Source organism: Daphnia carinata, chromosome 9 (assembly GCF_022539665.2).
Source record: "Daphnia carinata strain CSIRO-1 chromosome 9, CSIRO_AGI_Dcar_HiC_V3, whole genome shotgun sequence".
Taxonomy (NCBI): domain Eukaryota; kingdom Metazoa; phylum Arthropoda; class Branchiopoda; order Diplostraca; family Daphniidae; genus Daphnia; species Daphnia carinata.
In genome coordinates this window covers 1267142-1282077 of record NC_081339.1, presented here as the reverse complement: position 1 = coordinate 1282077, position 14936 = coordinate 1267142, and the positions used below count along the sequence as shown (strand labels likewise).

The window sequence follows — 14936 nt, the reverse complement described above, 5'->3', positions numbered from 1 at the left end:
ACGCCATCTAGTTCATAGAATGCTCAATTTTCTCCCCCTCGCTCTTCGACTTCAAGCAAGAGCTGAGCCTCAGGTTTGAGTATGGAACGGCTTTAGATATCACCTTATGCCTTACCGAAGGTAAGTTAACACCTAATTCACATTTGTTAATGTAGGCGACATAAGGCAGGACGTGAGGCGGCGTTGGGAGGAGCACGCGAATTCGTTGAGCATGCGCGGGTCTGGTAGAGTCCACTGCTGTTCCTACGAACCATCGCAATTATGAACGGAAATCTCTTCTGGAGTTTCTGGCGGGCGCGAGCTGGACAAACATTCGGCCGGAATCACTATTAACAATGGCGTTGGTTCTCAAATTATGGTACCATAATTGCTTGCTAAATCCAGATCGCGCTATGGCAGGAGCTTCACCGTCTCAATCATCGACACAAAGCGATTCGTCGGAAAATATTTTTTAGAGCCTATAGTGGCTACTGCTGCCACCGTAGAAGCTGAATATTTTCCGCTCCGATTTAAAAGTAGATAAATAGGAAACTCGGCAACTATGCGGGTTGGAAAGATAGCGCAAATTTTTTAGGAATAAAAATTTGCCGTTAAAAAATTGAAAATTCGTAAAAAAAACCTATATAAAACTTTTCTTTGCGAACAAATTCATTCGAAGAATCATCTGCACCAGACAATTATTGTATTTCCTGCGAATTTTACAAAAAGCGGTTTTTCCATAAGCCGCTCTCGGCTGTCCGGAAACTTTGTGTAGGTACTGTACCACGCAATGCAAGGCGTGACCGAATGGACTGGGCATCACGAAGGTGGTTGGCTGCAGGGTTCATTTTGAAAAAGAATTCTTTCCATTCGTCCATCCATACTAGCGCATCTCGAGCAAGATTTGAATATTTCATTCACTCCAACTGGAAAAGGTGTAAGGACTCGATTTCTGGAATACGTGAGCGACATGGCTACATGGCGACGTTTCTACTCGACCACCACACTGCCAAAATTCATAAAGACATTTCAATGTTCACACCATCCCAAATATCCATTTGGTCGTCGTATGTTCTAATCTTTTCAAAAATAATCTCTGCCAATTACAAATAATCCGCCTGTCATCACTGGAGTCCTGAAAGGAATAGTCCTGTTCCCACGTCGACATTAAGGTTGCCGATGCACCAAACCATCGAAAGTGCAGATTCCACGACATACCACGAACCAGTGGTCTTATCTAGTCATATCTATGATATGAGCATGCAATGTCACGAGAAACAATTGTAGTTTTTCTGTAGTGATGTTGATTATCGGTGTATGCCTTGAATATTACGATACCGATATATCACAAAAATTTATCGATGTTCTTATGCCAAATGATAAGATATTTTTTGAAATTCACCTAATGCCTTGCATTCAAATTCGAAAATTAACACGATATGTTGTCAGTTTTACGCTCTACCCTATGGAATGTGCTACGCACAATGATTTGGATTCGGCAATAATAGGGTATAGGATTCCGCAAATAAATAGGGTAAAAGCAAAGTTGTGTGCTTAATAATCGATCAAATCGAAATAAATTGTGCGGAACACTTAATAACACATCAGCATGCGACATGGTACAGGCTAAGAACTTTGTGGTTTCCGTTGTAGAGCAGGCTACTAGGTAGCAAACTGGATTGCGAAACTCTCGACAAAGGAAAACTCTGGTCAATCAGGATGGCCGAGAATTTTCTTATTTTGGAAAGCAACGACGACCCATGGGTTGCAACAGTACCCATTTCATGGTTGGTCATTTATTATTGATTTTTCAATATAATTCGTCGTTCAGATAATGCCAAGAAGAAAAGCGTAATGCAAATCGGCTTTAGAGATGGAAGACTTTTCGACAACAGATTCAGAAAGGAATAAAAGAAGTCTTAGCAATGCCACGAAAGGGAAACAAACATTCGACGACAGGAGTCCCCACCAACTCCTCCACCTTCTTTGCCTCTTCTGTCTCGTTTAGGTTATTACTAAGTTTAATTCACATAATATACAAAACAAAACAAAACAATCCTTTCTATCAGTTTTCCCAGTTCCGCTTTGAGTTTTAGACTTATTTATGGAAACGGGGTAATATGGTATGTATAGAAACAGAAAAATTTGGTCGTTTGGAGACGGTGGTTAGAATAGAAACTAGGCAGGGAAAATCTTCATTGAATATTTTGTAATCTAATTCATAGTATTATAAAAATATTAAAGCTGATCAATTAATGAAAACAATAGGGTAAGCGGAATCATCTTGTTTCCTCATCTTATCTTATGAGCAAAAAGATGATTAAAAATGGATGCTGCTTACCAGAGGTAGACTGAAACCAGTCTAAATACATTTTTAAAAAGTCCTGTAACAAATGGGTAGGTGCGTAGGGCTCTATTAAACGAAGGGTAGGTAAGTCGGATTGTTTTTACAGAAGGGGTAGGTGTGTCGGGGTGTATTAACCACAGGGGTAGGTGTGTCGGAGTGTATTAACCGCAGGGGTAGGTGTGTCGGACTGTATTAATCAAAGGGGTTTGTATGTCGGACTGTATTAATCGGAGAGGTAGGTATGTCGATCAGTGTTCAGCGAAGGGGTAGGCTTGTCGGTCTCAGTTAAACAAATGGGTAGACAAGACGGCTTTTAAAAAATAAATTTTTAAAGGGGTAGTTGTGACGGGAGCGTTTTCTAATTTCTTATTGGGTACATATGTCGGGGTAGCTTTGACAGGAGATGTTTTTTCCATTTTCTGTAAGGGTAAGTCTGTCGGGGTAGGTATATCGTTTTTGGGTGTAGGTCTGTCGAAACCTCTAGGTACTTATGACGGGGGGTACCACTGTCTCTATCCCATAAGCCGATGCTCTTGCGCAATATATTGCCTACCGGATTGGAGACTCATCGTTCCCATTGGAACAAAGTTAATGACATAGGACTATCTCTAAGGAGAAATAGGACAAATGCCAAGGAGAAATAGGACCGGAACTTTTCAGTCCTATTTCTCCAGTCCTATTTCGTTTCAGTTCTATTTCACCGCCAATCCTTCCCCAGATTTTTCGTTGTCTATAGTGTAATTTGACGTTTCCAGTTGTGGGATACTAGAAACATCTTTTAAAACTGCATCAGAAGCTTGGTATGAAGTTTCGTGCACTGCCGCAAAACGGTTCTTCTTGAATCGTTTTTTTGTCGATGACCATTTACAGTTTCCTGATGCAATATTGTCTGAGTGGAATCTGGTATTTGAAACTCAACTGCAATATCTCTATCTACTCTAATGGTTAGACGGAGGGCCTATGAAAAAAAATATTAAACAATTCTGAAAAATTTTATTAACAGTTACATTTAATTAACAGTTTTTTCTCGTTCTTACGAAGATTCATCGTTAGAAAATAGCGGAAGGTAATGTTAAATATAATTGAACGTGATGTACATAATTTACAATACAAGAACGCTGGAATAAAATTCGATGTATTCCTCACGGATTACTTTCTAATAGTATGCTACAAGCTTTGGTTGTCTTTTCACAGCAACTTTAATCAAAATTCAAATATCAAAATTTTTGTTGCTGTTGATAATTAAGTTATTATTTGTTCAGGAGTTCTTGAAAATTACCAAAACTTAACTTATAAAACATTAGGTATCTTAAAACATATCATGCTTTTGAAATTAAAATGCAATTTTGGGATAGCAGTATTTAGCACCAAAAGATTTTCAGTTCTGTCTCGTGCTTCATATACAACAATGTACTAAACATTTAACGTATGGTGGGATTGGGTCATCAATCACTTGGTTCCTAGTATTTAAAGCCTTAGCTTATGAACATAATTTCTTTCGTGATTCAGAAAGGTATTCCAAGTAATCAATTAAATTGTAATCAAAAACATTTTGCAATAATTTACGTTATTCTTCAGAGATGGAAAAATCTTCGAATAATGTTTTATTTCCCGTAGTTTTATTTGAATGAATCGAAAATGACTGTATTGCTGGTGATGGAACATTGGGATTCATTTATAACATACTCTTCCAGAAAGATTAAGTGGAAAAGTAGCGACAGTGCATTCTTCGATAACATCAAGTCAGTGTTCACCATTCAGTAAGCAGTTAACATTTCATTCATGGAATAATTCAGATATTCAATCATCTTTTTCTTTATTTTTCTTTGCAGAGACACAAGAAAAAGAAAAATAATTGGAATGAAAACGTCTATGAAAACTAGGTTCCCGATCATGAATTTAGAGTTGGTCGAGCAGTAATGAAAGCAGGTATGTACAAAGTTGTTGTTTCATCATTATATCGTTGAACTGTTATTATTTTGTTTAATATCTGCACAGAAGACAACACTTTTCTTAAGAAACATGTACAACTGTTAAAGAAGAAATTTGGCCCGGTGAAAAATGTCCAGCAACTTAATGCAAACACATTGGAGCGTACTCAAAGCTAATAATACAATGTCTACGAATAGTAGCAATAATCCTGCCAGTATTGCTATAGAAATGAAGCATTTTTCTGTCGGCCTAATTGCTCGAAAGGATGATCCTAGTAATACAACTCGTCAATATCGTCGACAACAAAAAATTTTAACCAAGCAACAAATGTCTAATACAAGAGCTCTAGTTGAAAATGGTAATGGCGATCAAATTACCAGCTTATCATTACCAACAGACGATGCATATAGCGTTAAATGTCGGTTGGTACAGGACCTTTTTTGTCCTAGTCAACGGGACTGTGCCTACCGTAATAAAAACGTCTCAGAATGGTCCGATAGGGGACCAATTCTGGTTTTTATGACCGCCAAACCAGGGATAAAAGAGGGCTTTTGTAAGTTTTTTGTACGGTGACGTGGGCCTAAAGACGTCTTTTGGTTGGGCCTAAGGACGTCTTTTGTTGGGCCAATAAACGTCTTTTGGCCCTCCGTACATTAAAGGCAAAGTGAAAAAAATGCTTTGGCTGGAATGTAACTCGGGTCTCCAGCACCACATTCAGATGCTCTTTCCACTGGGCCACTCTACACATTATAAATGTAATATTTTCGAGCAATAGAACAGAAATGTAGGAAAATACTTAAGTTTTTTTCGACAACAGATCCCAGATAGGATTTTAAAAACATAAAGATGTCGTCGAAATTAAGGTAAACCCTAGTTCCCTCAAAAGTAATTAAACCAATTATGCTAATTTTTTTTTAAATTCCAAACTTAGTACTTTATGTAAATTTTTTAGGGACATGAATTATTTAATATTTAAGTCCTATCATAACTAATGCTTGTTTTGAGCATTTCTCACTTCTTCATTCTTCACTTTCAATGTTGCAAGTGAAGTGTGCCTGTTAACTTTTCAGAATGCAACTCCAAGAATGCTTTACCTGTAAACATGATAAAATATTGTAAGGACTTCAGCTCAACTCCACTCGCATATCGCCTATTGCTATCTCCCCACCCCACTCGACCTTATTTATACGATTCTCCCTTTTATTACTTTCTTCCGCTTGACCGAGGTGTCAACGACACCAAGCTCATCTGTTAACCTCGTCTCCATTTTTGACCCTGTTTCGCTGTTTTATTGCCCACGCTAACCTTAGCGTCCCCAAGCTAAGGCGCGGTATAAAACCCCCACGCGAGCTTCCAAAAGAGAGTTCTCCTGTAGCCGTCACAAGTACTAGTTGTGTATTTTTTGTAATGTCTTGGTTCCGATTTTAAAATAATCTTGAAACCGCGAAACGCAACATTCAATTGTTGCAATATGTGTGATTCAGATTAAGCCACACTGTCTTTTTTTTAATACAAACAACAGCCCATGAAAACCAAAACATCAATACATGTTGAAAACGAACTGAAAATGGAAATGTGGAGGCCTTTCACCTGGAATGGGTTGACAAAGCTGAACACTGTTGGTTGACAATGGTGAAACTCATTGGTAGAGTCGCTGGCCTATTCGCTATTGCAACGAGAGATCAACACCTCTACTACTAAGAAATTGTATTAAAATTAATTATCACTTGAATGGTAACATGTGCAGCTTTGATGAGGTAGCCTACCTGTTGACACATAAATACTGAAAGCTTTAAGTCAAACATATCTTGTTGAGTTCTTGCCACCTTTGATTTGGAGGTTTCTTTTATTGGAATTTGTAGAATCAAAATCAGCGGAATGATTCACTTATCCACCTGTTAAAACGTCAGGTTAGTGAAATGTCAACCTTAGGTTTCTCGGAAAAACAAACAGACAGACACACAAACAGACATATTGTCGCGAGGGGAAAATAGTGACGTGATTGTCATTTCTGAAAAGACGTGACAACCAACGTTTGAATTGCGTACAATACAGCTTCTCTTGAAAAGGATGCTGCAACACGCCGATAATTCGTAGAAGATAGTTATCCCTAGAATTCATGTAACCCTAGAGATGGGGCGTATATCCTTCACGATGTACGGGTATAAAAGCCCCTACATTTTTAGCTCTGAGTTAGTTCTTTTCAAGTTCTCAAGTTCTCCCATACTCTTCGAGTTCTCGCTAGTTCTCTTCACGTTCAAGTTAAGTAAAACGCGTAGTAATTCTTCATTTCTGCTATGTTTTGTATTCTTTCTTAAAACTCAATACAAATCATTTACAAAGTAAAGTCCAGTGTGACAATATACACAAACAAACTTCTCCCACAATTAGGCCTTTGGTTTTTACATAAGTATCCCTAGCAGAAATTCAGAGGGCAAAAACCCCTCCAAGACTGGTATTTCGGACTCGTCTAGAGTCCTAGACCGGTCCAGCGGGCGGGTATTTGGACCCCTTGTTTGCAGCCATAACAGCCTCCTAGACTGGTATCGAGGACGGTAAAAAAAAAAAAGAAAAAAAAACGGTGAGCCTCTTAAGTTAGAGCCAAAAGCCGTTCCCATACCCGGCCGTTAGACTCAGCCGGGGCTCATCTTCTGTACTCGTCCCAATACTCGTATTCATGTCCGTTATGGGACTATTGTTTGATTTTTTAAATGCATTTTACTCCCTACATAAAATTGTTACAGTTTCAGAAAAAAAAATGACTGCAGAATAACACAAATTTCTTTATATTTAACATGAAGTCACTGATAAATCCAGTTCGTCCTGGCAACATACCAACACGGCACAAAGACTAGAAAGGCGCAATGTGGCCAACACGGCATGGCGAGGACACAGAAAAAAAAACATCATTTAAGACATTTAGACAAGAAATTTGTAACTTATTCGATGGGTTTTTTGAAATCTCTTATGTTCTTTTCCAGGCAGCAATTTTGGACTGCAGTTCGGCCTCGTAAATAGTACTAGGTACTGGCGCTTCAAAAGTTGGCTGGTTGCGCGAACACCTAGCTGCCTGAGCTTCAACGGGTGTTATGCTTCTTTCTTCGCGGTATTTTTCTCCACTTTTCTTTCTGCACGTCTTTATCTGTTCCAATAAACAGTCAATCTCAATATTTTCTTCGTTTTTTTGTCGCGCCTTTGCGTTCGCAACGACTAAAATAAAAAGAAGGAAAATTAATTAATGAAATACAATGTAGCATTTCCATATACCTCCTAGAACTGAAATGAGGTTCATAAATATTGAGAGACCAGGCCGTCTATCGTCGCCGCGAGGAACTGCCTTCCACTGAAGTTTTTCGGCCAGCTGAGAAGAAATGAGAAAATTAAAACTATCTCTCAGGACTTTGCCTACAAGTGGATTTGCAGATATGTTTCTTACCGTTGTTTGTGAAGATGGAGGCACGTCATCATCCGACAAATATTGAAATTCTATACTGTTTGCGCTGCTGTGGCCCTTTGGTTCGCCACTCTTGCTACCTGAATTGTAAAATAGTTTAGAATTTTTAAGTTTGAAAATATCTTAATGTAATTACTTTGAATAATGTTGATGACGGAACTTGTTCTGGTTGCCGTAACAACTGTAGGCGGACTGGTGTCTTCACTGTCATCACCGTACCTCTTCCTTTTTTGTGAGACACGTTTTCCTTTCCCCCAAGTTCTTTCACAATCGGAAATGAAAGCCTCGGCTAAAGGACGACCAGCAGCTGCCTCTTTGACAACATGCTTTGCTGTCGTAAAACTCACTGCAATAACAACATGAAAATTAATTTTAGAGATTACAATATAATTGCACGTAAAGTAAGTGAAACTTACCAGGCTTGTTCTCTGGATTCATAATATTATGAACATCGTATTCCAGCCAAGTATTGAATGGGTGGTGAAATCTTTTAAATGTTCCCCCCCCCCCAACACGCAGGATTCAAATTGCCTTCTGATGTAGTACATGGTGGGTATAGCAAAAACTTGTGGTCCGTTGATAACCAGTAACAGGGCACAAAGCTGTAGAGACATAATGGATTGTTGTCACAGCCCTTTCTAAGGTTTGTACGATAAAGAATGAAGGCTCTTTGTATTTGGAAGGCATGGTCTTTTCAGTATTTTCCTGTATCGTAACATATCTTCCACACCATTCACAAAATGGTCTTCCTTCCTGAGGGATAAACATTTAGAACCACAGAAAATGTTTAATAATAATATAGAACATTGAAGAAAAAGTATACCTGAATGTTTCTTGCAACGTGTGACTGCTGAATTATGTCGTGGTTAGTATGTAATACGTTATCGTCAACTACACGATCCATGGTGGCAGTAATCTTTTGAACTTGCTCAAAGCTTTGCAGTAGTAATGTTAAATTTGCACTACGAATGCAAAAGACTGCACTAGACGTAGAATATTAAATAAGAAATCCAACCTGAGTGTAATTTAGCGTTTCAGAACAGTAACAATAACGTGAGTCTCTGTCGAAGAACTTCAAGCATTTCTGTGAAATACGTACAAATTTCATACGAACAGCATGGGCGTTGCCAGTTTTCCAATTTCGGGTTTTTTATATAAGTGCCATGTATGGGGAAACCATTTTCTGTTGTATTCACAGTTACTTTTAAATTATTTTCAATTCTTTTAGTAAAGTTATTTGATTGCTAAGCTAGAATTCTGCATGTCCACGTACAAAGAAAAAAAAGGAATGAAAGTTAGGTATTGATTTTCCCTTGCATGCCTGTTAGACGTAATCGATTTCCTCCAAAGCAGACGACAACAATTCTGTTGTCTGAAAGGCCAGGTTGATGCTGTAAAGTTTCAAACCTTGTGTATTGCAGTGGATTGTCGTAACAAGTCCGAATTACATGTTACAAAAATGCAGTATTTATACTACTAACACACATACAAAATGAAGGTAAAATGGGAGGGGACATGTTCACTTTCACTTGTGAAACGCTTGAGGGATGTTGAGGGTGTGGCCGTCTTCGGATAGCCTGTGGGCTCGTTACATTCCTTCCCCTCTTCGATGAGAAGAATTGGTCCTCCAATGTGTGTGTTTCCATCACCGACTATTGTTTTACGGATAATATAAAAAACTTGTTCCTTCACCTGAATTTTTAGCAGAAATTGTTCTCCTTCTTCTTTTTCCGTCACCAACTACAGCTGCTTCTATGAATACTAATGATGACTATGGTTGAATAACTCATTATTGTATGTTTGTGCTGTTATTAATTGCTACAGCCGTATGTCCACGGTTGTCTTTTATCTTTTTATCTGCTCCATGTAGAAGCAGTAATTCGATCATGTCCAGTCGTTTATATTTCACTGCTTCGTGTAAGGCAGTTGTGCCCGTTTCGTCTTGCTGGTTGACGTCAATTATTCTTTTTGTACAGATTTGTGTAGCCAAGTCTTCGAGTCCATATCTGGCGAGGTAATGCAAGATGGTTCTGCCCTTGCTGGTTGCTATTTTGATGTTTGTTGGTGTTGAAATTAGGCGTGCACATTCCTCATGTTCGTGTGATATTGCTGTCATTAGCGGGGTTTCTCCGTCTTTATTGCGATTTGTGAACTCGCAGTTGTGGTGTTTTAGTATCCTTACCAGAAATAAGTCGTTATTTTCCGCTGCCATGTGTCCAATTGTGCTGCCTCGATACATTATCTCGGGGTTTGCCCCATAGGCAAGTAGAGCATCAGTTATGTCGTACCTTACTTTTTGTATACTGGTGTGGAGCAGGGTACGTCCTTCCTCGTATCTTTTATTAAGGAATATGGCCATTTTTTGTCGTGGCCAACATCCTAGCGATTCTAATCTTTTTTGGATGCATCTTCTTATAGTTGGTAGTGTAGCTTCCATCATTGATAGACAAAGTTTTCCGTCTTCCAAGTCAATAGTAGCCTGTCGGTGCAGTTGAATCTTCTCTGCTTGTTCTGTTGAAAGGGGTGCTATTGTCTTCATCCGACAGTTCTTGCATGTTTCTGTTTCCCTTTGTTGGTTATTCGGTCTGCTCCGTTTTTTGGGCGGTTCGCATTGGAGGTCGGTGTCACTAACATTTTCCAATTCGGTACCGTGGGGTGGGTCATATTGGAAACCGTTGTCACTGTTATTTTCCAATATAAATTCAGTACTGTAGGTACTATCCAGATCGGGTTCCATTTCACTATAGGCATTTACCTCCTCGGTGTCGTCGTCACTTGATTCACTGATGTCTTTCCTTTTTCTCTCTAGTTCGGAAAAATCGTTTTTCTCGGTTTTGATTCCGTCCCATTCTACATTTTTCACTATCTGCTTGTTCACATCTGCATTTTTAGCACTTTCCTTGTCTTTGTACTCCTGCTGGCTATTCTCACTTTCAGTATCACTAATGTATATTAATTCGTATTCTTTTTCTTCTTGTGGGATGATGGTTACGTCCATTGCGTTATCCTGAGTGATGTTGTTGTTTTCCATTTTTAGAGTAAAGGTTGACTTGTGATGACACTTTTCTTTGTAGAACTTTGTCTGAATTATGTCGTTGAAACACTGGGAAGAGGTTAGTTTTTTGAAAAGTCTTCTTTTGCAGAGTTTTTCATAAATTCTTGTTCCCCTCTTCTTAATTTCAAAACAGGTAGTTTCTTCTATTTTAATGTGTTCCGTCTTCTATTTCGCCGTGGGACGAATTGATGAATATACCGTTACATTTTGAACTTTCTATTTTCCTTTTTAAGTCATTGTCTTTTCTTATAGGGGTTCTTGCGTCTCTTTTTCTTCGTGCGTTAGTTTCTGTCGTTCTTTGTTACACTACACTGCTTTTTCTCCGGTGATTTTGTTATTGATTTTTTTTTTTTTTTTTTTTTTTTTTTTTTTGTTTGTTTTAGTCGAAGAAAAAAAAATGTTATTTGGGTTTGTAATTTTTGTTTTGTCTATCCCAAAGGTTTTCTATTTTGAATTTTTTATTTCATGTTAGTTTGGAATACAAAATTGTTATTCGGGTTTTGTCTCTACCTTTTGTTTTACTATAATGTTACGAGTATGGGATATATTTTAAAAACCACCTAAGTGGTCGGAAAAAAAAAAAATGCTGATAAGTGTGTTATTTTCTGGGAGCTAATTTATTTTGTAATTAATTAAATTCGTCAGGGGTTATGTTTAGTGGCTACTTTTAATTTCAATGACCTTGGGACTTTTACTTTCTGGCTGAATTGCTATTGTCTGTTTCTGACATGCAACGGCATAGGTCTTCCCAAACCATGCCATATCCGACGACGTAAGTGCACATGGTGTGTTTTCCTGTACATCGTGTGATTGTGTCAGTTGTTTTGATAGAGGGGTAAATTAATGAATTTGGTGCACTTGGTCGAGGGGGGCGCATTTGACCTTGTCTTTCTGTTGTTAGTTGTGCAGGGGCGGTTGTTCTTAGGAACGGTTGTTCGATTGCTATTTCCGAATGGTAATTTGTTTCTCGTGCCGGTATCATTGATGCGAGTTCGTGTTCTTCCTCTACGCCATCATCGTATCTGGTTGTAAAGTTCCTTTTTCTGCGGATATGTTCTTTTATCTTCGAGATGGGGTTGCAAATAATGAAGATGCGTAAACATACGAGGAATAGTACAAATCCTATCGCTGATAGACCAATTATTTTTAGTTTGTCGAACCATGAGAACATGTTTCCTATTTGATTATCTTGTTGTTCTGACATTACAATGTCTCCAACAGAATTGGAGTTGCCTTCTTGCATTCTGCCAACTAGGTCATTTAGAATATTTAGTTGTTCCATTTCCATCGTCTCGTGTGCTGGATGGCTTTTCAGCGCGAAGTCGAAATCGTTAAGATGGAGTTCTTCAAATTCTGAAATAAGGTCTAAATTAGGCATGTGAATGCTAGGTGTCTGGCGTATCCAATCTCCTGTCGTAGAATTGTGTTCCCATGTGTGTGGATTTCCATTTAAATTTACCAAAGGTGTTTTCCAGAAACAATCAGAATATGGATGAATTGACCATCCATCTGTTCCAATCGTACAGTTTTTTCCTTCGTAAGTAAAAAACGGCTGAAATCCACATTTGGTTTCGTTTGCTGATATAAAAATTCTTTTTGCCTCGCATTGTTGAAGTGTCATTGCTTGACCGAAGCCTTGTAGTCTTGTGCAGATTGGTAAACCTACTGCTGCTGCTGCTAAAATTCCGTTGGTTTGGGCTAATATAACTGCTTGTGTTCTTTTGATTGCTGATAGTTGACAATAAACGTCCCGAATTTCTTTTGCCAACTTGTTTTCGTGTTCAGTTTCGATGCTTATCTTATATTGGTCGTGCATTTTACTTATTTCGTATTTAATTTTGTCGTTGAATTCTTCAATGTTTTTGGGTAAATCGGCTTCTAAATTTTCATTGTTTGATGTATCTTCAGCTTTTTGATCCATTGAAATTATCAAAGAATCAGCTAACGGCAAGTTCCGAATACCGCTTTCTTCGATGGCCTGAATTTGAGTTCCTTCTGTTGTAGACGTTGTTCCCGTTAGTGCTAAAGGGGTTACTCCGGCAGTATGTGTTGATGATTGTTGGGTAGTCGAACTTTCGATTACTGTTTTTGTGCTCGGCGTTATTGAGCTTGGCTGGTGCGTCGTTGTTGTCGCTGTTGTTGTGGAACTTGTTGTAGTAGGCGTTGTTGTTTTCTCTGTTGTTGTGGAACTTGTTGTAGTGGCCATTGTTGTTGTTGTCGTAAGTTTTGTAGTTGTAGTGGTTGTTGAAGTTGAAGTTATCTTAGCAGTTGCCGTAGGTCTAGTAGTAGTGGTGGGTTTAGTGCTTGTCGATGTGATTATTGGTCTTGTAGTTGTGGTGGGTTTTGTTGACGTTGATGTCATACTGGGTTTAGTTGTCACTTTCTGTGTTGTGGTGGGTTTGCTAGCTGCTGTGCTTGTAACTGGTTTAATTGTCGTAGTGCTTTTTACCGTTGTTTTTGCTGTTGTTCCCAATGTGGTTTTTATTGTGGGCTTTGTAGTCGTTGTAACGCTTGTCGTTGTTGTGTGTTTTTCTGTTGTGGGCGTGGCAGGGGGTGTGGCCAAAGTTTTGCTGTTCTCTGATTGGTTGTTATCCTCTCTTTTTATTAGTGGTGGTATGGTTGGGAGTGTTTTCCCGTCCAATGGCTGTTTAGTGTGCAGTGCTATGATGGCTGCCGCTGAGAGAGTCCGTATTTGGTGTGGGTTGCGATATTCAAAGTTAAAGTGCTGTTTTTGGCTGGAGCTGTGACAATGCCCCAGGGTCACCCGTCCTACTCTCTGTGTGAGACACTTCCTGTCTGATGAGGGTGAATGTAGCCCAGTTCTATCTGTTGCCATGAGCTGTCCTGTGTGCTCAAATGTGCCCCAGATTGAGCTGGTGCTAGCGCACTCTTGAAGTACTAGCATTGTCGTATTGGCTTTGATACAGGTGTTTGTGTTGAACGGTCTGATGGTGAAATCAGATGTATATTCGAAAGCTTGTCCTCGTTCTGTTGCTTTGCTACAGTTGGCTACCATTGTTTGTGATTGTACTAATGGATCGTTGCTGTTAATTAGTTTTCTTAGTTCTTCTTGACATTGCGGCCACTCTTTGTCGCATTCTTCTAATGTCATTTGCTTGTTTACTCCATGGTGTGTTAGACATTTTTCGTTTGGTGTTTTTCCGTTTTTCAATAGGCCCCAGGCAATCATATCCCAGATTATATTTCCGCTACCGTGATTAGTTTTTAAAATTCCTCCAAATAGCGGCGAATTAATCGTGGTTGTGATTGCCTTCCGTTGTTCTTGTTGAATTTCCTGCATTTCTGCTAAAGTTGTGTCTGGGAAATTTTCTATGATGTCTGGATTGGTGTTGACAGTTTCAAAGATCCATTTTTGTGTGTGACGCTGTTCTTATCATCTCTGCATTCTGTCAATATGATAGCTTGGTATGTTCCTAGTGTAATACAGAGATACGATTCTTGTGAAATTAATTGATGATTTTGTTGATCTAGAATCCACCGTGTTGAAAATTCTGAGCATTTAGCAACAATTAGTCGGCCTGCTTCTCCTTCCGTGATACAGATATTACTGTTCTGGATTCTTATTGTTTGGTCAACGATGTATTCGAATTCTGATCCTTGAGGAAGTGGATCATCGTCTTTGAGACGAAAGTGGGCGGTTAACTGAGTGTTTTCGTCGGGTTTGTATATTATGTATATAGTGGCGTTGTAATTTACACTCCGGTCCTTCTCGTTGATCCTGATTGCCTGTTGATATCCCATTCTTATTGGTCCCCAGGCGTACGAAATGCTGTACAGACGTTTTCCTGAGTCTTCCGAGGGGGCGTTGAGCAAGAATGTAACTTCCTGTTGAATGGATCGTTTCCGCTTGGTTAACTGGAGTTCCCTGTAGTCCTTGCATACCGATGTATCTATGTGAGTATTTTGTATACATGTATGTATAGTTGTTTTGAACATCTCGTACAATTTTCTCGTTGTTTCGGTTGGAAAGATTAGGTATGTGAGCGGTACGCCCACAACTTTGTAACCTTGTGGTGTTATGTCCCGATCTGGTTTGTTGAAGAATGAAATCTCGATCTGTCGATTGGTGTCGTAAAGACGGCTGGTGTTTTCGCGTTCCGGTATTCTCGGAAGTTCCAGATAACCGCTTCCTTTGATCAAGGTTTGAG

General features: G+C 39.0%; 2 protein-coding genes across 2 annotated transcripts; both read right to left on the bottom strand.

Moving 5' to 3' along the window:
• Positions 1-7056: 7056 nt before the first annotated feature.
• LOC130704365 (uncharacterized) lies at positions 7057-8776 on the bottom strand. Its single transcript, XM_057525816.2, has 6 exons — positions 8536-8776; positions 8129-8465; positions 7849-8058; positions 7695-7792; positions 7526-7619; positions 7057-7468 (listed from the first exon to the last, which is right to left on the bottom strand). Exons 2-6 carry the CDS (start codon positions 8148-8150, stop codon positions 7224-7226), a joined length of 669 nt encoding a protein of 222 aa, XP_057381799.1. The 5' UTR covers positions 8151-8465; positions 8536-8776; the 3' UTR covers positions 7057-7223.
• Positions 8777-9501: 725 nt separating this feature from the next.
• On the bottom strand, positions 9502-10743 carry LOC130704357 (ankyrin repeat domain-containing protein 1-like). The gene has a single exon (XM_057525807.1). The coding sequence runs from the start codon at positions 10741-10743 to the stop codon at positions 9502-9504; it is 1242 nt and encodes a 413-aa protein (XP_057381790.1).
• Positions 10744-14936: the final 4193 nt, after the last annotated feature.